The 24,399-nt window shown below is 45.3% G+C and overlaps 1 protein-coding gene across 1 annotated transcript in view; it reads left to right on the top strand.

The window, feature by feature from the left end:
- SPPL3 (signal peptide peptidase like 3) overlaps positions 1-24,399 on the top strand; it is a 74,154-nt gene that overhangs the window by 43,595 nt on the left and 6,160 nt on the right. Inside the window, exons 2-6 of the mRNA XM_048514264.1 lie at positions 3,047-3,124; positions 9,922-10,010; positions 11,700-11,819; positions 14,797-14,875; positions 16,043-16,155. Of these exons, the coding sequence (XP_048370221.1) occupies positions 3,047-3,124; positions 9,922-10,010; positions 11,700-11,819; positions 14,797-14,875; positions 16,043-16,155 (479 nt within the window). The remainder of the gene's footprint in view (positions 1-3,046; positions 3,125-9,921; positions 10,011-11,699; positions 11,820-14,796; positions 14,876-16,042; positions 16,156-24,399) is intronic.

A 24,399-nucleotide genomic window follows, 5' to 3' on the forward strand; every position in this document is an offset into this window, starting at 1 on the left:
GTCAAGGCGATACTGGACCTAAAGTTTGTCAGCAAGTTTGTCAATCTTCATCACTTTCACATGGAGACCTTTTGATCGATGTTGGAGATACTATTTCCAGGAGAATTCATGATGGTCAGTTGGCCACATAGTAATCTACTTGCATATGTCCATCGTTCCTGCACTGCAGGTTTTTTCACGTTCTGCATGTTGGGGTGCCATCTTCAATTCAGGGCCCTTCCCTTTGGCCTTTGCACTGCATGATGGTATTTTCCAAGCTGATGATGTTTGTGTCCGAACTGACAACATTGCTACAAGGACATACACAAACAAGCAATTCGGCTCCTGGTCTTCGGCACTTCATCGGGAAGCAGTGAAGATCCAGTCTTCAGCACAGAAAAACCTCCTGTCACTATGTCCCACCCTAATTAGGGACACCGCTTGGAGAAGTCCCACAAGACGTCCTTCTGCTCAGAGGGAGAATGACCATTGATTACTCACCATGAAGAGTCTTTGTCCTCTGAGTGATAGAGGATATCTTGGCCCTTCCATGACATGTTTTCATCCTCCTCCGTGTCAAGCTCTGACTTGAGTATTTCCAGGCAACTAAAAATAATAGTACAATCACATGCATAGGTGTCAAACTCATGGCCCTCCCGATGTTATGGACTACAGTTCCCATCATCCCCTGCCAGCATCATGCTGGCAGGGGACGATGGGAACTGTAGTCCATAACATCTGAAGGGCTACGAGTTTGACACCTGTGCTAGAGCCTGGTTCCTGTTCCTGTCTTTACCTTATTTGTTTTTGGTCAATTTGTTATAAGTTACTATTTTAAAGTTTGTTACTCGGCTGTTCAGAGTTCCCTAAACTGGAGATCAAGGGGCGACTCCCACAGGAAACAGAAAGCTGTTTTGTTCCTGCCTCCCTGGATAATTGGTGGGAAACAGACACAAAAATCCCCTGTTGCTTAGAGGAGAAGGACCCCTCACGGTGAGTAACTAGTGGTCGATTTCCAGTGTTCAGGTGTTGTGTGTCAATACCCAGCAAAGTTCTTTGATTAGCTGATGCAAGGTAGTAAAAACTGCAGAATAATGTATAGACAGTGAGAGAAATACTGCATAGTAGATTAATTTGTGAAATGGATCTGGAGCATAGGATGGGAGACTTTTCACAGGCAGTAGCGTACTTTCCTGGGTTTATCACAGTTGAAGTCTTCTTAGCTTCTTTGAACAGCCCAAATCCCCTTGGTCATAAGCATCAATTGAGCAAGTACTTTCCCTTTTTTACACCTGACTGTGCCTTCCCACTGGTGACAGACCGAACCTAACAATTTACCCTTTTATAGAGAAAAGATTATTAGGCTGTTCTTGCACTGAACTACATCTGTGTTGTTGCTGTGCCACTGTGCTCTCTAAATCAAATGTCTTAGGCCATATTTTTCCAGATATTTGAGGGTCTTTTCATGACTTCTTTTTCTGAATGCTTGACGTGCAGTGAATTGCTGCATTGCTGTGTGTATTACATGTGCACAAGAGGGAGGCATACAGTTTGTTTTATTTGCTGTTAGCTTGTTTGGAATCCATCTATCGCTGAATGAGTGAGGCACTTTGGCAAGCCTTAGTGTTGTCCACTCAGGCAGAAGATATTTCAGTGTTTCAGTCTTGCAGTCTTAAACACTTTTTTTCCACATTGTGTTGTGCAAAAGAAGCTTAGCCTTCACGTTGAGCTCATCTGGGCCATGGGGATATCTTATTGCATTAGGCATGTGAAAGAAGGTTAATCCATATAACCTAAGTCCTAGAGACTGTGATTTAACTGGCAGGCAGTATTATGTCAGAAGCTGTGCCAGTGAGATTTCTACGTCTCCGTGTTAGGGCTGTGTATACAAAGCTATATTGGGGAGAAGGCTTGGGGGCACAGTTCTTTTTCGTATGTATGGGGGGAAATAGTCAAGTCTAGAAGTTCCAGCAACAGTAGTTGCAAAAGCAGAATTCAGATACCCAGCAACAGTTTGTTCTTTTCATAATCTGTGTACCTAGTGATTTACATAGTGGTGTAAACAAAAGAAGGATCTTTGCTCTGAGTAAAGTGTGCAGCCTAAATGTATTGATTGTTGGGGGTGGATGGGAGGAAATGACAGGAGACGGATGGGAGGGGCCAGGGCAAAAAGGGCCACATCTTTGTGGATGGAATTGATGAGGACACATTTTAATTGTTTGGGCTATAAGTTAAGGGCATAGGTTTTGGAGTCCATTTTTGTTCTGATGGGTTGCTTTTACATGTAGTGAAAAATGTTTAACAAGCAGTGATAGCTTATCATTGCATGGTATTAACTTTTTGCATTTCCTCCCCATTTGAAAAAGATATGTATTGACGTTTTAACGATAAGCAAATTTTAAAAGAGTTGCCTATTCAGTTAAAATTTGTGCTCCTGATCAGTTACATTCAATATTAATTGATGGCCTTCAGATCAGATTCTTGGGCTTAGAGCTTTGGTCCAGTGCCCGTTGTTCAGTATTTCACCATTCTCAGTAATCAATTCTGAGATTTGGCATGAGAACAGCTTGCACATCTCCCTCTTCAATCAATGATATTTTGAAGTCACACTGGAGGATCAGCATACATTCAACAAACTCCAGAGTTGTGCTTTGTGGAATACCTGAGGAGAGCATGCTGGGTGCCTAGAGGACACCTCTGCCTGCTAACTGGAAGGCTGATGTTGCTTGCCCTATTCACCTGCTTGTTTGAAATAAAACAAAGTGATCTGCTGTGTACATGCAGAATGCTGCTGGAATATCTTTCTTTGGTAATAAAAGTTTTATAAATGGTTACATTAAGAAAATGAAGCAGTTGAGTGTGTGGCACCTTTCAATGTAATTTTTCCACATTCAGGAGGAATTCATCAGTGTTCTAATCTGTGAATTGAGAAAACAGTAGGAAGAGTTCCCCTGTTGTTTTAATGAGCTTTTTTAATAATTGAAGAATTGGACAGAGATTTATGATAGGCATTTAATGGAAGGCTGCTGTGCTATAATATTTTCTATCTGTCTTGTCTCTCATTCAGGGCTTATTCCCTCGTGGATTCCAGCCAAGTGTCTACGTTCCTAATTTCCATTCTCCTCATAGTTTATGGCAGCTTCAGGTAAGAATATTTTGTTCTGTCTGTCGTCTGTCTCTCTAATTTTATCCAACCCTTCATTCAAGGAGCTAAGAACAGTGTGCCTGGCTGATCCTTTTTTATGTTCTCCTCATAATGGCTTTATGAGGTGGGTTAAGAGAGGGTAACAGTCTTAAGGGTACCCATTTGGAGATATGAACCCACTTCTTATCTGACACACTAACCCCATGACACTAACATTAACTGGTTTCATATATACCTGTGTTTTCGAAAAATCATTAGCTGAGCATGTGTACAACAGTATCACCTCTTTTATATTGGTACTGCAATATCCAAAAATACAAAAAGAAGACAATGCGAGGATTGTTACTGCTTTGTTACCCCAAGCCTTAAAATTGTAAAGTGCTGTGATTTACAGTGGCAGTTTTTTTAAATAGTGGCACTAAAAGCATAAAAAATTGTTTGCTAATTGTAACTTCCTCAGCAGCTATACATCTTCCTGCAAGGGAGAGTCTCTGGAGCATAGGAATGTGCACAAGAACTTTACTTTGGACCAGGAACCAGCATACAACCCCTTGGGGAGCAGAGTTCCCAAAAAGTGGGGGTTTAGGTGGTCAAAACTTGATTTTGGGGTACAGAGGGCATGCAACTGTTTGAGTTCCTTTTCCTTTTCCAAAACTTTGCAATACAGGCTTCTAGGTGGTGACTCAAATAGAAGCTCTTGGTGCCAGAACCAGGGTTTGAACTGGGCACCACTGTATGTCTTCTTGCAAAGGACCACCTCTGGCATGTAGGCATGTGTGATTTGGGATGGTCCAACGCTTATTTTGGGGTACAGCTGGGTCCTAGTATCTGTGTGTGCATTTGTCATGGGGCACCCCACTTTGGAGCAACTGGAACAAGAATTGGACTTTGGACCAGGAACTAGCATGTGTCCTCTTGGACAGAAGAGTCCCTGAACGTGGAGCTGTATGTTTGTGGTGGTCCAAACTTTATTTTTGGGGTGTACAACTTTTAAATTGTCCTCAATATTTGTCATTGAATTCATGAAAAAGAAATTAGGAAGTTCAAATGGGGAATTGTAAACCAACTTCAGCCTCTGTTAGTTTGCACTCTGAATGCTGATAAATTGGAGAATAATCACAGGGTGGAGTAATACAGTTCCCCCATGCTTTTTAACCTCATTGTAAAGCCCTTAGAATGATTTGTTGTTTTGGGTTTGGTTGTTCTCAATATGCTAATGATACTCAACTCTATATTTCCTTATCCAAATCTCCTGTTGACATGGTGTAGAGGCCCTGAGTCACTGCAGTGTTTAGGTAAACACTGCAGTGTTTAACTGGCCATAAGTGAACAAATTGATACTAAACCCTTGAAAGGCTGAGGTAATGCTGGTTAGGAAGGTGGTCATCCTGGATTCAACTGTATTACTGGAGAAACCAATTAATGCAGCTTCAAAAAAAGCCCCCCTTTCTTTCAGCTCAACCTAGCTTATAAGACAGACTTGTATCTTGATATTCCTGACCTGGCCACCTAGATTTACACTGCAGTAACATTGATACTACATTACAGTGATGCACTGTAGATTGATCTCCCCTCAAAATCAGTTGGAAACTTCAGAATGTCATGTCTCAACTATTAGCAGTAGCTAGACGGAGCATGCGCATAACTCTCATTCTGTAGATGCTGCATTGATTGGACATTTGTTACCATACTCAAGTAAATAGTAGACAACTTGGGAAGGCACTGGCAAACCACCCTGTAAACAAAGTATACATAGTAAACATCATGATGTGATGGACTTATTTTTTAAAAATGGACTGATAACCCCACCTGCGATACAATGCACTCAACCACACCTTTGCATAGCAAGTTCCACTCAAACACTTACTGATTGGTTCCCCACCCTGGGACATGGACAGTATATGCCTCACCAAACTTTCTCTTCTCACTAGACACAGTGTGTAACAGACTTTTCTCTGTGATACACCTCTGAAGATGCCAGCCACAGATGCAGGTGAAACATTAGTAATAAGATATACCAGACCACGGCCACACAGCCCAGAAAACTCACCAGAACCAATCATGATGTGACTTTGCCCTATGGGTCAGTAATTACATGGTGTTTGCCTAGGGCAGTGGTGGCGAACCTTTGGCACTCCAGATGTTATGGACTACAATTCCCATCAGCTAGGGCAGTGGTGGCGAACCTTTGGCACTCCAGATGTTATGGACTACAATCCCCATCAGCCCCTGCCAGCATGGCCAATTGGCCATGCTGGCAGGGGCTGATGGGAATTGTAGTCCATAACATCTGGAGTGCCAAAGGTTCGCCACCACGGGCCTAGGGGACTACCTTTACTTTTATCATGTATAAAGTCCTTCATAGTCATGTCCCCTCTTGTTTGCAGGACTGCCTATCTTCCTATGCTCTGTCATGACAATTCTGCTTGTGTCAGCTGAATATGCCAGTTGCAAATGCCAACCTGTAAATGGTTAGAATCAACAACGGCCTGTACCTGTGCTTTCTCCACTGTGGCTTCCGCCTTGTGGAATGGGCTATTCGAGTTTGTCAGGAAAGCTCCCACTCCTGGCCTTCCACAAATGTTGCAAAACTGAACTATGGGGGTTTTTATGTGCAGGTAATAAGGTTGCACAGTACAAAATAGTTCACAGGCTTACTTGAATAAATGATTGGGACTTGTGTTGTTGTCTTCAGTATTCAGTATATTTTAAGTAGGATCCTATTATGTAATTTCTGTACCACTTATGTGTCATGTTAATATGCTGTGCTTCTGTTTCTGATAGTTCTAGACTTCTAATCTCCTAATGTATTAGTTATTGAATGTACCATGTTGTTGATTGTAGTGACTTGCTGTATTTAATTCACCTTGGGTCCCTGTGGGAAAGGCAATCTATATATTGTAAATAAATGCATACATAACATATACTTCAGGTGCATGAAGTGGATTCTCAGTCAGCAAATTGATATACACGTGGAACAGAAAGGAAAAAAATTCTGATCAAAAATTGTGATTAAAAAGAGGCAGTTTTGATGTGGGTATGCACACCTAAGGCATAGTGTCTGACAAATGCTAAAGGCTTAGCCAGGTATCTAACCTATGAAACTTCAGTATCAAGAAAAAGGCTGGCAAGACGCTATTGAAATGTGCTGTGATTGTAGGCAGGGAAAGTTGCTTGGATGAACCTCATGAGCATTGTGACCCAGTGGGCCACACTCGGGAAAGTCACTGGATAGGACTGAGAAGTGCTGGGAAGTCACTGGAGGGCCTGCAGACATTTGTTCTGAAAGATCTGGTCCAATTATAGAAGTTCTTTGACCACCCAGTGAGTGTAAAGTAAACTCTGTGTTCCTGGAGATGTTGGGGGCAATACAGGTAGGGTTGGGGATATAAAATGTTAAATGTTTAATATTGCTGTAAATATTTTTTAAAAATTTTCAAGGCTTAGGAAAGTGCCAGAGGATTATCTGTGCGTTCCAGAGTTATCTGTGCCTGCAGAACATGTTCTCTGTTGCTTACCTTACCTTAATTGTCTGTGAAAAAGATTGACACCAGGGCATGTTAACATGTTGAAAAAAATTAGCAAAAAACAGTAGATGATAAAAATTGATAATTTAAGTAGTTGCTTTATTTGAATGAAATACTCAATCCTAGGTAATAAGAGGTCCTGATTAAGGTCTAATCTGCCAGCAACCTTGGGAAGGAAGGTCATGTCAAAATGAAATAGGGCCTGTGATAGGGATTACTAAAGAAAGGACTGAAAATAAAATAGCCAATATAATAATGCCCTTGTATATATGGTGTAGCCACAGTTAGAATACTGTGTACAGTTTTGTTGCCATATTTTAAAGAGATATTTTTAGATTTGGAAAAAGGGTGGAAAAGGTGAACCAGAATGTGGAAGTGGTTGGAATACCCTCCTTAAAAGGAAATGCTAAAGAATTAGAGGCTCTTCAGTTTACAAAAAAGATGAGAAAGGGAGAGCTATGATATAGGATCATGAAAGTATGAATGGTATGGAGAAAGTTTGTAGAGAGAACTTTGTATCTGTCCCATATTATTAGAACTTGGAGGCACCCTGTTTATTTATGATTTGTATTCTCCAGATTCTATCAAAGGCAGCTAACACTATAAAATAAAGCCATGAATAACAGTTTTAAAATAAAAAATATAGCATTTAACATATATCAATCTAAAGTTGTGTAGTAAATTTAAGATTGAAAAAGGAATAGCATTTCTTCACACTATGTATAATCATCTTGTGGAATTCACTCCTGCCGAGTGCAGTGATGGCTGCTACCTTAAATGGCTTTGACAGGGGATTAGGCAGAATCATGGAAGATGTGTCACCCCATGCTCAGGCCCTTTCTGCACGGGCCAAAAGCGGCAGCGGTGGACCAGTAAAACACTGTTTTGGCGGGGACCGCTCGCACAGCCGCTGCTGCCAAATCGCTGCAGCGGCGCTCGGTTCCCACCAAAATGGTGTTTTTGAAACGGTGTTTTTTGCAAACGCCGCCTTCCATTCAGTGCCATGCGACTGGCACCGGGTGGAAGCCGGCGTTTCTCCCCCGGCCCTCCCAAACACTGCTTACCTCCCGTCGCCTTCTGTCGCGTTGTGCAGGCCAGGAGACATGCCCCCCTGGCCTCTTTCTCCAGGGTCGTCGCTCTAGCCAGGGGGCGTGTCCCCTGGCCTCCACAACACGACAGAAGGTGACAGAAGGTAAGCTTGGCGGGTTTTAAGGGCAGCACCCAGCTGTGCAAAAGGTTGTGCGCGCCCGCCAGCGGCGGCTTCCAGCGGGACCGTCCATCTTGAGAGCGGTCCCTTGAGAGATCTCCAGCATAAACTATGCCCGGCCCTTTTACCCCCCCCTCAGCACCCATGTGGAAAGGGCCTCAGAGTCAGTTTTTTGAGGGGCAACAGCAGAAGGAGGCTTTTGTGCCTGTGCCCTACTTGAGGTATGGTATGTCTTAACAGAACTTAACTGATTCTGAGGAATGATATGGCCACAAGGAAGGCAAATTAGAACGACAGAAGGCAAACTGTACGTGTGACTGTTGGATCACATGGTCTTGTTCATTCAGTTGTACAACAACCTATTGGAGACTCCATGCCAAAATTGAAGAGGAAGCTAGATGGGTGAAGACTGAGTAGTCATTTCAGGAATGTTTTCAAGAAGGACAGCATGTTAGAAAGTGATCATCATGGCCAAGTGAACTTTCAAGCAGAAGGAAAGACTGTTGCAGGTAATCTAGAATAGAAAGCATAGAACAACATAGTAGGTCCCAGGAACAGACCCAGCAGAGCATGCACAAGCAAGTTCATGTTCTTTAACAAGAAAGTCATGTAAATGACATCCTAGCATTCATTGGGACTTCCCAGAATCCAAGTGACACTACTTAGAAGGGCAAACTGCTAAGCTGTGAAATTCAGTTTTAGTGGCTGGATGGAGAATTTATGTAGTATTTATAACAGCTTTTATTCTCCAGCATTTTTGAGTAAAGAGATTTCTGAGAGCAATTCACTATGGACAAAAACATTCACTGCTCTGAATGAAAGTCTGTTTGCTTCGAGGAAGTTGCTGTGCAACCCGGAGGAGCCTGTTCTGGGGCTCAGGAAGGTGAATTGGAGCTTGTTTAACAACAGTTGTATGTAGAATGACTCTTCTTAGTGCAATAACAAAATACCAAGCAGCAAATGGGCAGAAGTAACAACAGCAAAAATCCGGACTCCAGGTTTAAGCCATTGGAAATAATGAACCTTTAATGGGCTGTCAAGCTGGCCACCATAGTTTTGATTCATGTAGTTAGATATTGACTTGGATTTGTTTAGTTTCAGCTCACACCTCTCAGCTCTGCCATCCATCTTCTCTCACTTGGAAGACCCTTTGTTTCCTGGACTGTGATGTTGGTGTTTTTGTTGGTTGCCTGGGCATGCGGGTATTAAAGACAACCAACTTCCAAGATAGCAACGCAGCCTGCCTGTGGATATGCAAGAGTCACAACTAGCACTTTAACCTGTTGTTGAAGTCCCAGTTTAAAAGTATATTAGCAAGAGTTGGGACAGGCCATAACAATAATAAATTCCTTGAAATCAAACCAGTGCTTCGTTTATGATCTAACACCTCTCTTAGATCTTGCAGGCAGAGGGTTGTCCTGGCTTGGCTAGTGTCTGGACAGGGGGTCAGTACTCATCTGTGCTTGCTGAGATGAAAGTCCTGCCATTGCCTACATATACCTTGCTATGTTCTCTTGACTGTTAATGTGTATTGTTTAAATGTTAATTTCTTCTGGTTCTGGTGGGTTTTCCGGGCTGTGTGATCATGGTCTGGCGGATCTTGTTCCTAACACGATCCACCAGACCACAGCCACACAGCCCAGAAAACCCACCAGAACCAGTTGAAGCCTTCGACAGTTCATTTCTTCTGTTTGTATCTACGTCCAAAGTATTGCACCCCATAGACCCAGTTCTTTCTGCGTGAGTGAAAATATTGATCTGTATTCTGTGTTTCTACCTTCTGTTCTCTTTTTGCACATAGTTTCATCTAATGGTTGATGGAAGATTATGTTTAAATGAAAAAAGATTGTTGTGCTTGATTGCAATTTGGTCTAGGTCTAGGTGCCGTTGTGTCAAAAAACAACATACTCCCCAGTTTCTAACCTACAAAATCATTTAGGCCACCTTATGGTAAAACGTTCTAATGTACAAAGTATTGATGAAAGGTTAATACACCTATACGTTAAGCTACGATAGCCACTTCAACAGTTTATGTGCTTTTTTCTTGTCGTTGCCCACAACAGGTCCCTTAATATGGACTTTGAGAATCAGGACAAAGAAAAGGACAGCGGCAATTCAGCTGGGCCCTTCAATGGCAACAGCACAAATAACAGTAAGTCTAAGAGAAGCGCTCCGTTAGTAATGAGGGAGGCAGCACTTGGGGCCAGTGATCCCTCTAAGCCAGTGATGGCGAACCTTTTAGAGACCGAGTGCCAGGGGCGGAGCAAGGGAAAACTGCATCCAGGGCACATGTGCGCTCTGTGCCCCTTCAACACCCCGCCTGCCCCTGCCCGGCCCTGGAACATCCTGAAACACCCCCTGGAATGCCATCTCCGTAGGGGCACGCGCCCAGTGCCTTGTGCACCCCTCGTCCCCTTGACACCATGCCACTGCTGAGTGCCCAAACTGGGGCAATGGCGCACATGCCCACAAAGAGGGCTCTGAGTGCCACCTCTGGCACCCATGCCATAGGTTCGCCACCACTGCTCTAAGCGTTTCCCAGTGCTGCGTGGCAGTCCAAAAACGCTGCTTGAAACTGAACCGTCTGGGAGAGTTCCCCCTGCCAGGTGGCTCCTTATCTGCGTGGCAGCAATACAGTGGCCGTGCATGTGCACAGCTTACAGGGAATGTCATTTGGGGCTCATCTGCCGTACTTGTGACCACGGATGGCCTTCTCCTCCATGACACTGAACTAACAGGGTTCTCCTGCCCAAATCCCATTGAAATGTCGCCGTGAAACCGACATAGACTCATGCCTTTTCTATATTGCAGCCAGTTCTTTCTGCAAATTTCAGTAATTCCTTTTGCCTTGCCTTTAAAAAAAGTTTGCCCTGAAATTAAGCAGTGTGTATGCTAATAAAAATGATTTAACTTTAGTGGCCATAAATAATAGGTGAAATTCTCTAGAGACGTTATTCTGTCATTGATGCCAGCAGTCTGAAGTGTGTTTGAAACTGGCTTAAGAAGCAATTCTAAACAGGAGTAAACATTTACTTAACTTTGTCGCCCACCTGGCAGCTGTACAGTAGACAGCAGTAGGCATGTAAATGGACGTTTATCTTTTTTTAAAGAACACCCTTTAACAGATAGAAATGAAAAACCAACAGCATTGGTTGATCTGTACTAAGAAAAGCAGAAATTGAAAGAGCTAGACTAAAGTTACAGTCCATTGGTTAGATCTCCTAATTATTTGGAGGGATAACTTAAAAAAGTAACAGTGTGCTTCACTATGCAAGGGGAGGGCATTAATCCGTTTTCACCTGTGCTGTTTAAAACTATTCCACCTTGAACTGCATTTAGAATCATAAGATCATAGAGCTGGAAGAGACCACAAGGACCACCCAGTCCAATCCCTGCGATGCAGGAACACACAATCAAAGCCCTCCTGACAGATGGTCATTCAGCCTCTGTTTAAAAACCTCCAAAGAAGGAGATTCTAAGGCAGCACATTCCACTGTCAGCCCATATTATCAGTAAGTTCTTCCCTAGGAGCAGAAACAGGCAAAAGCAGGTTGCTTGTTGTTTTTCCCTAATGTGGCTGATTGCAGGTGGCTGGTGATTTTGATCAGGGAGCAGTGTTTGGAGAGAGGGAGGTAATCCCTCCTTTGCCCTCCCTTGCTCTGAATCTACTCCCTTTTTCCTGCCTTTTAGGGTCAGTGAACTGTCAGACCTGATCTCCAGTGTGGCCCTTTGTCCTAAACTTCAGTTATACGAGTGAAGGACACCAGTTGCCAAAAAAAGTGTTTTTCATTTGTCACAAAATGCCAAAAAATAAGTGTTTTCTTTCATTGACATTCTGCAGGTATCCAGACTATTGATTCAACACAAGCGCTATTCCTTCCAATTGGTGCATCTGTGTCTCTCCTAGTAATGTTCTTCTTCTTTGATTCAGTTCAGGTTGTCTTTACCATATGCACAGCAGGTAACTTTCTTCTCTTTATACTTACTGGTCTTGCATAAGGACTAGGATTCTTGTTGTAAGTCAAGTTGCAAATGTAATTTTTAAAAACTCTTTAATGCTCCCCTGATGTCAGATAAAGTTATAAAGATGGCAAAAACTCATCAGCAATTTTAGATGTTAAGTTTAAAAAAAAACCTAGGACAGATTTAAATATAAATAGGAAGGATAAATTTTGTCACCAGCTATTACTATCTCAGCATTTATTTTAAACTGTTTTAAATTATTTAAATTGTTAATTGGTTGAATTTAAACGTGGATTTATATTTTTAATATTGTGGAATGTTTGTATCATGTTGTGACCTACCCTTCAGGGATAGGGTGGGCTATAAATCCTAAACTAAAATAAATAAATATTCCTCAAGGTAAATGACAAAATTGTGGCCTTGGTGATCCCAGCCTTTGGTTGTACTGTCATACAGCTAAAAGAAGTGCTTATCTGATTGGTTAAGAGAATAAGGTGATTGCTGTTTTGTACAGCTCCATCCAAAGAGGGGGGAAGAAATCTGGTGGGAGCAGTGCAGGGTCGCACTGGTGAATTTGACCTCCCCAGGGCACTTGCACCAGTGGAGCCACACCCTTTTTGGCAATGAGACGCGGTGCTGGGCACCGTGCCAGTGCCCCTGCATCCCCGTCACCTCTCACTGTCATAGCGAGGTGCGCTCTGAGGGCATGGCCAGGGGGAGAAGCCAAGGTTAATTGACTTCCTCCCAGCCATTGCCCCCATTCTTAAGAGCTGGTGTACTCTAATCTGAACTGGGTTTGATTCTCTGCTCTGCCACTTGAGCTGTAGAGGCTTATCTGGGGAATTCAGATTAGCCCGTGCACTCCAACACATGCCAGCTGGGTGACCTTGGGCTAGTCACAGTTCTTCGGAGCTCTCTCAGCCCCACCTACCTCACAGGGTGTTTGTTGTGAGGGGAGAAGGGAAAGGAGTTCGTAAGCCCCTTTGAAAGTGAGGATATAACTCCTCCTCCTCCTCCTCCTCCTCCTCCTCCTCCTCCTCCTTCTATGGGTTAGCAAAGTGATAATCAAAAAAACTTTACATCCATGGTTTCCTCATGAGTGTCTTGTTACACTTGTGAAATGGATATTTCAGTAAATGTTCAGTTGTTAAGTAGCTTTCTGAATAAATATATTCTGTGCCATCATAAGGAGTTGTTGGCCAATAATGAATTTATTCCACTTGAAGAAATATGGACAAAAAAGAAACAACAGATCTGTTTCAGTAGTTACCGCAAATGGTTCTTCCAGTTCACAGAGAGTAGAATCTTAAGGGATGGAACTGGACGTGAAAATTTTGTTCTAGTCTTAGTAAACAAAATAGTTAATGTCTGGTACAGTCTGTTTGCCATCATCTAAAGCTTATGTTGAAAAATGGCAGAAAGATTTCCAGCATCTCTTAAATCTCCCAAAGCTGTTCCTGACACTTTTATGAACTTGTAAAGGGCTCTTTTTCTTTGTAAAGCAACAACAGAGGGGAAACCTTATTTATCAGTCATCTGACAGTACAGTTGTTCCTGTGCTATTGATCAGCGCTGGGAGGCTGGCAAGTCATCACAGATTGAGCAACTGGTCCATCTCCTAATTTTATACCCATCAGCTCCCTTATGTCTGCAGTTATCTCAGTGCACTGATTATAAACTCTTCAGTCTACCTACCCATCAATGAACCAGAACATTCACCTTCCATTTTGTGGGAAACTGCAGCTTGCCCTCCTGGTTGGAATAATTTACTTTTGTGGGGTGGGTGTGGAACAGGGCAGGCAATCTATGTGAGAAGTGATATATTTTAAGGGCATCTCATTCAGAAGAATGACGTGATAGTAGAATGAACTGCTTTGCTTGAGGATTTAGAAGTTTGGCACCAACTGCCTGTGTAATCCTGTTAAGTTAAATAGTTATACTTAACAGTTACCCTCTAAAGTTGTATAAAACGTCTGTCCAGTCATAAGTTAGTATATGCTTTTGTGCTTACAACAAATTAGCACGTACCACGAAAAATATTTGCAAGCGCTAAAACTGTGTTCATGGAAATCAAACTCTCTGCAAATTGGCTTACTGTATTTCTGGCTCCATTGCAAAAATTTGGCATTTCAGAACAGCTTCATAGCTAGGCTTAAATGCTGTGGGCTATTTATTTAAGAAACACTTAATAGGAAAGATTGATGTAAGTCAATGATTTTTTCCCTTGATCAAGACACTTCACTCAGAAACATTTATTTCTGATTGTGCATTTGGGCAATGATCATAATAGTGCACCTGTGTATTCTATCCTCTAATTAGTTTTGTTTTAGGATTAGATCAGCTGACCTTTTAAACATAAATTGATTTCAGTGAAGTCTGAGTTTACTTTTCCGGTTAGCGTGGACATTTTCTCTGTGTGCAGTCTTTTGCATAGATTGGCGTTTCTCCCTTAACTGGAGGATTCAAGTTTTGGTGCCTACAGTAGGATTTTAGTTCAGGTTTGACCTTCTTAACATAGGTAGCCCGTGTAAAACAGGGGGAGTTGATTCAGACAAGAATCAGTGTCGTCTAAGATGCTCTTCTGCACAGGCTGCACTTAAACGAACAGGAGCCACACAGGAACAAAGGAGACTGTGCTCAGTATGTTGCTGTGGTCTGTATTTTTGGCTCCATTGCAAAAATTTGGCATTTCAGAACAGCTTCATGGCTCGACTTAAGTGCTGTGGGGTATTCAATCTTCCAGTGCTGCTTTAAATGTCCTGTGTATTTCTTATTCACCCCATGATTATAATTTATGAGTGACAATTCATGTGAGCCAGAGAGATTCCTTTGCAAAGTCCACGAAGCAAAAGCCTGTTAAAGGTTTCAGATTTGGTGCTGCCTAATATTAATAATTTAATTTTCTCTGGTGTATTTGCAATACTGAAAGTGACTCTGTACTAATTCTGTTTTTTCCCCCCTCTCCACTTCTCTAGTCCTTGCAACAATAGCCTTTGCTTTCCTTCTGCTCCCAATGTGCCAGTATTTAACACGACCCTGTTCACCTCAAAACAAGTAAGGAGTTTCTTTTCTTCTGTGTACTGCAAAGACTCTCTTGTTTCAAAAAGCCGGGGCTGTGGTGGTTGTACAGCTTTGGCTTTGAAAGCAAATTCAGGCAGAGGAAGCATGAGTGAGTCAGGCCATTGCTTTATGTGCTTCTGTTTTACTATGCAAAGTAGAACCGGTAAGGTTTAATTCTGCTTACATCAGTGAGCTCTGGGTTGGCTGAAGCCATTCTTGAGGCATTCTGGTTGTCTGTAGAGTCAAAACTCTCTGGCTGATTAACATGGGGCATAATGTGCTCTTTAGCACAAGCACCTTCAGTGAACAGGAAGTATGCAAAGGGTGTTAGTGCTCTTGCCTGTTTCAGGAGCATTGCTGAGAAGAACTTCCCAGCAGATGTTGCCTTGTAGGTTGTCTGTTTCTCACTGCATTGCCTTTGGTGACATGCAGAATCCACTACCTGGGGCAGCTGCTTCCCCCTTGTGTCGTAGAAGGCGATCCACTTGAGATCCATGATTTCCCCCATGCATGGTACAACAGAAGAAGGGCAGAGTACGGCTCACTTGTCTGTCTGTTTTTTGTGCTTCTGTAGTTTTAGAACACTATGACTCTGTTAGAGTGAGACACAAGTTTCACCTATTACCTGTTTCAGCCTGGGGAACATATTTACATTGCCATGATATTGAAGCTGAATAGTGATTCTTCTTTCCAAACACGTTTGGGCATCCTTTTAGTTGAGATTCCATTATGTAGTAAAGTTGAACCTAGGTCATTAGCTCTTTCAAATATTCAGATATTTCCAATACTTCAGTGGGCGCAGGGTGTAATGGTGAACTCTAATTAAGTTGTTTTCATGAGCAGAAGGCCATGTTGTAAAACTATTCCCCAGGTTGGCACATGTCCTAGAGCCCTTTTTCACAGAAGGCCCAAGAACAGGTAGACTAAAACCACCTTTCTTTACCTTTAGGAGCTTGGCAGATATGTAAGAATATCTTGAGCTTTAGTATTTTTCCAGTGACAAAAGCCTTCTCACTTCTTCATTATGAGCTCTAAAGTTGTTGGATCTTTTCAAGACAAGATTTGAAGATTCTGTGTGTTGTAAACCCCCTTCTCCCTCATTTAGCAGAGCCCCTTAGGTCTTCCAGCTAACATTGTGTGATTTTTCTTCTTCTTCCCCAGGATTTCCTTTGGCTGCTGTGGACGTTTCACTGCTGCTGAGCTGCTCTCTTTCTCTCTTTCTGTCATGCTTGTCCTTATCTGGGTCTTAACTGGGCACTGGCTCCTTATGGATGGTAAGTGGCAGATATGAGAATGGTGGTGCTTGGTCTTATGGAGCAAATGAAAATGGGTTCCTAAATGTGCTCAGAATTGACTGCATTTCCTGTAGGAGAGCATATTGCCTAATGTGGTGATTTCTAAATTGAAAGCAGTGTCCTAAACTATAAGCGTGTTGCAGGAAAAATGTATGAATGAAAGCCTCTTGTGTGCTCACAGGAAACATCCTCAGGTGATTTTGAGTATGTCTCTGGAGAGGAAGTATATAGATTTGGCCTATTCATTTTCTGAATAAGTAAAATCCCTTGGAGAAGCTGACTGCTGCATCTTTATACAAGTCACTGGTCCAGCCAGCTCTGTTTTCCAGCCAGTCTCCAGTTGGGGAGTCACTATCAATAAAATTGTTGGTGACGAGGCCTGTATCCAATCCTCAAAGTGGTTGAGCAAATCCTGACACTGTTTTCACCATGTCACTCTTATCTGCAAGAGTAGATAAGGAGTTTGACTGTAACCCTAAGGATGCTAAATTTGGCCAGGGGTCTCTGCTGGGCTGCTGGGCTGAAATATATAGGAACTATGTTGGTTGCATAGAATTGCAGTGCAGTGCCTTGCTTGCCTAGTGGCAAAACGCCGGTTTCCTGAGAAGGAGAACATTATCTTTAAGAGGTTACTGAGGAGGAGAATGAGGTTACTGAGGAGGAGAATGAGGTTTGAAACTAATTTTGAAAGTGCTGAGGCTGCTTGTCTGTTCGCAGGAATTGTATTTATGACAATTAAGGGTTTATTGCCCCCTTTTCCCACTGTTTACTGTCTCAGGGAAAGCTTGTGTGACTTTATCAAATGGAGCATTAATCTCCAGGAAAAAAAAGTTAATTTTCCAGACTTGTGGTAAAACTGAATCTGCTCTCAAGATAAACAGGTCTGAGCTAATATTAGCACAGATTTTGAGCTAATGCTCTTGAAAGAACAGAATTTTCTGGTCTCTTTGCTGTTCTGCTTCACTGAAAGACAATGAAGGTTGGGTAGTAAGTGACTAAGACCACACCCTCTGGTATTTCTGCATCAGGTGATTTTGACCTTCACTGGATACACCAACAATTAAGAATTTTTACCTGCCAGCTCTGTTTTATTCAAGCCTTGAGTAATTCTCCTGCGTGTGACCATTTCTGATCTCATAAGCAAGGTTGACTAAGCTCATCATGGTTTGAATGAGAGCTGCCTGCCCCACACAGCAACATTTTTGCTATGCAGTTGGGTATTTCTACACAAACATGTTGAAAGAGAGCAAAGAGGTGGAATGAAAACAATCACCAACTCCAAGAAGGAGACAGAGAACACGAGTATCTTGGCTTATCTCCAGGCATTCCTGACTATTTGATTTAATACCACTTCAATCCACGTGGATGAATCTGTATTGAGAAATTATATACTTTCTAACATGGGAATGTCAGTCTCCTGGGCTGTGTACACAGCGAAACTGACACGCCGTGTGATTTTTTTGATGGAGTGTATCTGTGGTGAAAGTCTTGTATGCAAACACACAGTGGAGGTCATAAGATTTTATAGAGACCTTTAGTGTGTTCACAGTTTTTCATACGTAGCTGTCATCCTATAAACAGGCCATATTTCCTGCAGACACAGTACACACATAGGTGTCAAACTCGTGGCCCTCCAGATGTTATGGACTACAGTTCCCATCATCCCCTGGCAGCATGATGCTGTAGTCCATAACATCTGGAGGGCCACGAGTTTGACACCTGTGCAGTACATGTTTGAGCATTGAATTGGAGAGAGATTGAGACCTATGCGAGACTTGAACCAGGGTATCCATCTGTTGAGGGTTGGTTTGTTTTTTTGGTTCACAGCTCATCTGCTCTTCACTTTTGATTTACTCTGTGTTACTGTTGCATTGTTCCTTGTCAACTGAAAGGATGGGAAAGAAGTGAATTTCTACCTCACCCCTTCCCCCAAATGTTTAATTGAGGAATAAGGTGGCTTGCTATTCCCAACTGTGAGGAGCTGGTATTTTTGGCACTGCTGTTCGTCATCAAGATCTCTCGGGCATCCCCTGTATCTCTTGTCAGAATGGAATGGGTAGTCTTATCAAAATGTTATCGTAGGCACAATTTCAGTCATGACTGTCCTAATGATGTTGCCTGTGTTGCATATCACTGCAGTTGAGTTGAGTGTGGGTTTTCTCTTGTAGGAGGAGACCTTCTTGGTGGGTGATTACTCCATCAGACTGTCCTGATGTTTGGTGCAGTTTAGTTCAGGGGGGCCTGGACCCTCGGGGCCTCTATCCCCATTGTTTCCAATGACAGCTAAGGAGATGGTGGCTACCAGTTTGAGGGTCCATCAAAATAGCGCCCATAAACCAAAATGCACCAAGCGTGGGGGTGTCATCAGGACAGTCTGATATTTTGGTGCTGATATGTTTAAAAATGTCTCCCCTGCAGGCACCCCCAAAAATTTGCCCAAGGTTCTTTTTCTGCAGTGACTTCTGCATTGCTGTCAATGTGGAATTTCTGGTGGAGGGCTGTGGGGTGCACATTTATCAGGGTACAGTCACAAAATGTTCAGGGTATCTTCAGGAGAGTCTTTGGATGACACCATCCAGGTTTGAGGAACTTTGCTTATGGGGGCAGTGGGAGATGGACCCTACCCATAACATTGAACCCCCTTGAAGCAACGGTCACCAAACCCGGGATGGTGTCATGAAGAGACTCTCCTGAAGATACCCTGAAAGTTTTGTGGGTTTACCATGAGAAATGTGCACTCCACAGCCCTCCCACAGAAATTTCCTATTGGCTGCAATGGAGCCAGCCAGCCACTACAGAGCACAGAATCTGGGGAATTTCTTTGGGTGACTGTGAGGGGTGCAGTTTTAGAGCTACTGTCACCAAAATTTCGGGGTATCATAAATGTACTGTCCTATGATACTCCCCAAGTTTGGTGCCGTTTGGTTCAGGGGTCCAACGTTATGGACCTTCAAAAGTGTAGCCCCCATCTCCTGTTAGCTTCCATTGGAAACAGTGGGGATGGGGCACCCCTGTCAATAACTTTGCCCTGAACCAAACTGCACCAAACTTGGAGAATCATCATCAGGACAGTCTCCAGATGATATCCTGAAATTTTGGTGCTAAAACTGCGTCCCCTGCAGGCCAAAACGTGTAAAAACACCCAAAATTCAAAAAAATAATAAAACGGACCCGAATTTTTCGGATTTACCCGAATTTTCGGGTATATCCGAATTGGCTATGATTCGGATTCGGGCATACAAATCATTTTATGCCCCAAAATACCCAAATCCGAATTTTACCGAATTTTTTTAGTATTGACCAACCCTAGTGATTACCACACCCTCTCAGGGAGGCAGGATCAAACGTCATTTCCTGTTCAGGCTAGGACTCACTCAACTTCCCCAGTTCTATTTCCTGCCTGACAGGGAGTGCATGGATCCTTTGGACTCCTTTAGCCTTTTTCTAAAAAATCCTTCCCTTTTCTCTGTCTTCTCTCCCTCCAAGTCTAAAATCCCTCTGTAACCTTATTCTATCTCATTCTACAAGGAGGCTTGGGAATTTCCTCTAATTCCCTCGTTCCTCCTTTCCCGCCTTTTTTGCTCTCCCCTTCCCGCCTTCATGGCGGACAGAGAATTCTCTCCCCCCAGGGAGTCCTTCCACGGGGGGGTAGCCGAAGGCACCCGAGCCTCCAAAAAGAACCTCCCCAGCGACAACGCGCGCGCCTCGCGCAGCGTCGCCTCCGTTGCAGCCAGCCTGACCCTCTCTGAGGCGGCGGCTGAGGCGGCAAGCCGCGGCGCGGCCCGCAACGGCCAAAAGCGCGCCAAAACCGGCGACAGCCACAGCGAACCTCCGGCCAAGCTGAACAAGTCGGCGCCGGGCCCTGCTCCTTCCCGCTCCTCTTCCAGAGCATCGGAGACACTTCAGACGGCGCAACTCACCGATAGGCCCCATCGCGATGGCAGCCTTGGCGCCGGATCATCCGCACTCTCCCAAGACAGGCAAGAGCGATCCGGCGGAGGGGGGGGGGATCTCCCGATGGGGAAAGACAACTATCCCGCGCGGCCCCCCCAGGGACGGACAGGCTTGGCCTCCCGGCGAATTCCCATCCGCTTTTCAGAGGGCCATAGAAGATCATATAGAGGCCTATTTAAGGGGCAGGGGATCCAGGGCTACTGGCACTCCGCCTCCCTCCAACGCACCCGCTCTTTCTGCCATGAGCCAAGGGCAAGCTAGGGGCTATCCTAGATCCCCGGTGCACGCGCTCCCCCCCTCAGAGGGTGGAGAGGAACACCAGGGCAGAGGCCCTGATCCAGCCTCCTTGGAGCGCTTCTCTGACACGGAGGAAGTCATGGAGACCTCCTCAGATCAGTCCTATAAATGTTTTAATCCAGAGGACCTCCAATTCCTGATCGCTAAGACGGTGGCTGCACTAGAACTGCAGGATGTGGAAACTGATCAGCCATCCACCTCAGCCACCCCTACCAACATCAAGGGCGTCCCCAAGGGCAGCAAAACGTTCTTCCCACAGGACGAACAGTCCAAATCTATCCTCCCACTCCCGGAATTCTTCATAAAAAAGATTAGGAAAGAGTGGGAGACCCCTGGCACTAACAAACACCTGTTAGCCAATGCCCGCAAATTATATGCAGTACCGGAGTTCGTGGAGGACCTCCTGAAGGTCCCACTGGTAGACGCCCCCGTCGTGGCCATTCAATCTGCCGGACTGGTATCCAAAGACGGGGAGGGGAACCTCAAGGACCCCCTTGACAAAAGGTCTGAGGCAGCACTCAGACGCTCTCACGAATCCCTGGCCCTGGCCATGAAGGCCATAGCCCCCGCCTCCACAGTCTCAAGAGCCATTCTAGTCTGGCTAGCTCGCATAATGGAGCTACTCCCTCCAGAAGCCTGTGGGGTACGGGACGGCCTGGAGAGGATCAGAATTGCGGCCTCATTCATTGCTGACGCCTCTCTAGACGCACTGATCCTATCATCCCGCTCCATGGCGTCTAACATAGTAGCCAGACGCAACGCATGGCTTAGGACTTGGCAAGCCGACAACCAATCTAAATCGATCGTAGCCGGCTATTCATTTCAAGGGGGGAGACTGTTCGGCAAGGAACTAGATGACATCCTTGTAGAGTCAAAAGACCATAAGAAAACCATGCCCAAGTATGTACGGTCTAGCGGGTCGGGCTCCTGGCCCAGAAATAACTTTCGGCCCCAAAAGTTCTTCCAACGTCCACACAAGGACAATCAAAACTCATCCTGGCCAAGCAGAGGCTCCTTTCGTAGGAGAGGCAACTTCAGACCACAAAACAAATTCGACAAGAGCCCCAGACCAGACCCCACCCCTAGATCTTGACTCCGACTCCCTCCCAGTGGGGGCCCGCCTTCTCAACTTCGGAGATCAGTGGAGAGGAGACCATGTGGACGCTTGGTCTCAGGAAGTGGTTTCAGTCGGGTACACCATAGAATTTCTCAAACTAACCCCCGCCAACTTCCTTCAATCTCCAATCAGCTCCAGACCAGAGAAGGCGACCAGAACCCGCTCAGCAGTCATCCACCTGCTATCCATAAAAGCCATAGAACCGGTCCCAACCTCGCAGAAATGCTCAGGTCACTACTCACACTTTTTTACAGTCCCCAAGAAAAACGGGGACTGGAGAGCCATCCTCAATTTACGTACAGTAAACAAATTCATTCACCTGAAAAGGTTCAAGATGGAATCTCTGAGATCCATCACGGAAGCCCTGCGCCCAGGGGACTTCCTAACTTCACTGGACCTCACCGAGGCCTACCTCCACGTCCCCATTCGCCCCTCCCACCGCAGATTCCTCCGATTCTGTCTAGGAGACCAACACTTCCAGTTCCGCGCGTTACCGTTCGGACTAGCCACAGCACCGAGAGTCTTCTCGAAGCTCCTACTGGGTCCCATTACTCTCCTGCGGCAACAGGGCATACACATACACCCCTACCTCGACGACATTCTGATACGATCCAAGTTGTCACAAACTGCCCGCCGAGACCTGAATCTCACCATACAGGTCCTACAGAACCACGGGTTTCTGATCAATCTGGAAAAGAGTCACCTTCTGCCAACCCAACAATTGGTTCACCTGGGGGCCTTCATAGATACAGTCCGAAATTCCCTCTTCGTCCCAGAGGAGAAGATCCTCAAGATAATTCACATGGTAACCACAGTCATCAGATCCAGGGTTGCCTCCCTGTTGTTCCTATCCAAGGTCCTGGGAGTCATGACAGCCACCTTCGACCTGATCCAGTGGAGCAGATTCCACTCCAGGAGTCTCCAGCTTCACCTGCGACCCTATCAATGGGACATTCTACAGAAACGGGACAGACTTCTGAACATCCCTCAGTCCCTCAAGACAGACCTTCGTTGGTGGACCATCAGATCCCACCTCTCACAAGGCAAAATATACGTGAACAAGACCCTGATCCAGATGTTCACGGACGCAAGTCTCCAAGGTTAGGGGGCAACCTTGGGAGACGAATTCGTACAGGGCAAGTGGCCGACCTCGCCATCCTCACTACCAATCAACCTGCTCGAGCTACGTGCCATACTCTTAGCCCTCCAACACTTCAGCACCAAACTGAAGAACAAACACGTCCTCGTCAGAACGGACAACGTGGCGGCCAAGACCTACCTGAATCACCAGGGCGGCTCTCGGTCCTCCAGACTACACAAAGAGACCAAAAAGATCCTCACCTGGGCAGAGGAAAACGTTCTGAGCCTGCAGGCCGAACACATCAAGGGGAAACTCAACCTAAGTGCCGATTGGTTGAACCGACAAACGGTCCCCCTGCCGAATGGGCACTCAACAGGTCGATCTTCCACCAGATCACCATCCGGTTCGGCAACCCAAGAGTAGACCTATTCGCTACAGCGGAAAACGCGCAGGTACCAACCTTCCTTTCCCAGTTCTTTCATCACCAGGCTCAAGAAGTGGACACTCTGATCGCTCCGTGGCCCCCAGGCCTCCTCTACGCGTTTCCCCCAATACCGGTAATACCAAAACTACTGAGACGAATAAGAACAGAAAGAGCAGAGGCCATCCTAGTCGCACCATTCTGGCCAAGAAGACCTTGGTTTTCGGCAATAATAGAAATGGCGATCTCTCCTCCATTCCACCTCCCGGTACGTCCGGACCTACTTCTGCAGGGCCCCCTCCGACATCCGGACCCCGGCTGGCTGTGTCTGACCGCCTGGCTCGTGAGCGGCAACTTCTAACTAGCAAGGGCTACTCAACAGACGTCATCAAAACCATGATGGACTCCCGTCGCCCCTCCACAGTGAGACTATATAACTCAACCTGGAGATGCTTCGTGACATGGGCCAGAACACAACAGATTGACCCTACTGATCCATCCGTAGCCTCCATCCTGGAATTCCTTCAGGACGGGTACCGGAGGGGCCTCAGAAGCAACACCCTCAGACGACAGGTGGCGGCTCTGTCCACGGTGTGCCAATTACCTCGCGGCCTGAAACCGTCTCAACATCCCGACGTCACTCGCTTCCTTAAGGGAGTTCAACAACAACAGCCACCAATCAATCACAGATTCCCATCGTGGCGCCTGCACACGGTCTTGACGGCCCTTACAGCCTCCCCCTTCGAGCCGATTCAGTCAATCCACCTGCGATGGCTCCGTATGAAGACAATCTTTCTGGTAGCCATCACCTCAGCTCGTAGGGTATCGGAACTCAGCGCACTTTCGGTTAACCCTAACCTATGTGTATTCCACCAGGACCGGGTGGTCCTATCACCGGACCGCACCTTTAGACCCAAGGCGGCGTCCGCCTTTCATCTGTCCCAAACCGGCGCATCCACGGGAACGTACGTGGCACACACTAGACGTGCGCAGGGCCCTTAAGGCCTTCATTCTTCGAATGGCAGACCTCAGACAGACTCAATCCCTTTTTCATTAACATCTTCGTCCCCCAATCTGGGAGCACCGAGATGTCCCTCCTCAAGGCCATCACAGTGCACGTGCTTTATTAGGGTTCAAGTGCATCTGTGGGAGGGCCCACAAGGCCCTCGGGACCTGCCAAAGGTTCCCGGGGGCATCACCAGCTTCACTCCACCTGACGTGCGCTACTCAACCAACGCAGCCAACTTCGTAACAAGGCAACTCTCGAACAAATCTGCAGAGCAAGTTTCATCTGGGCCAGGCCCTTCATCCTTCGCCGCTTAAACATTACAGAACTACACAATGACAATCGCC

The sequence above is a fragment of the Sphaerodactylus townsendi genome, linkage group LG13 (genome assembly GCF_021028975.2).
Source record: "Sphaerodactylus townsendi isolate TG3544 linkage group LG13, MPM_Stown_v2.3, whole genome shotgun sequence".
Classification (NCBI taxonomy): domain Eukaryota; kingdom Metazoa; phylum Chordata; class Lepidosauria; order Squamata; family Sphaerodactylidae; genus Sphaerodactylus; species Sphaerodactylus townsendi.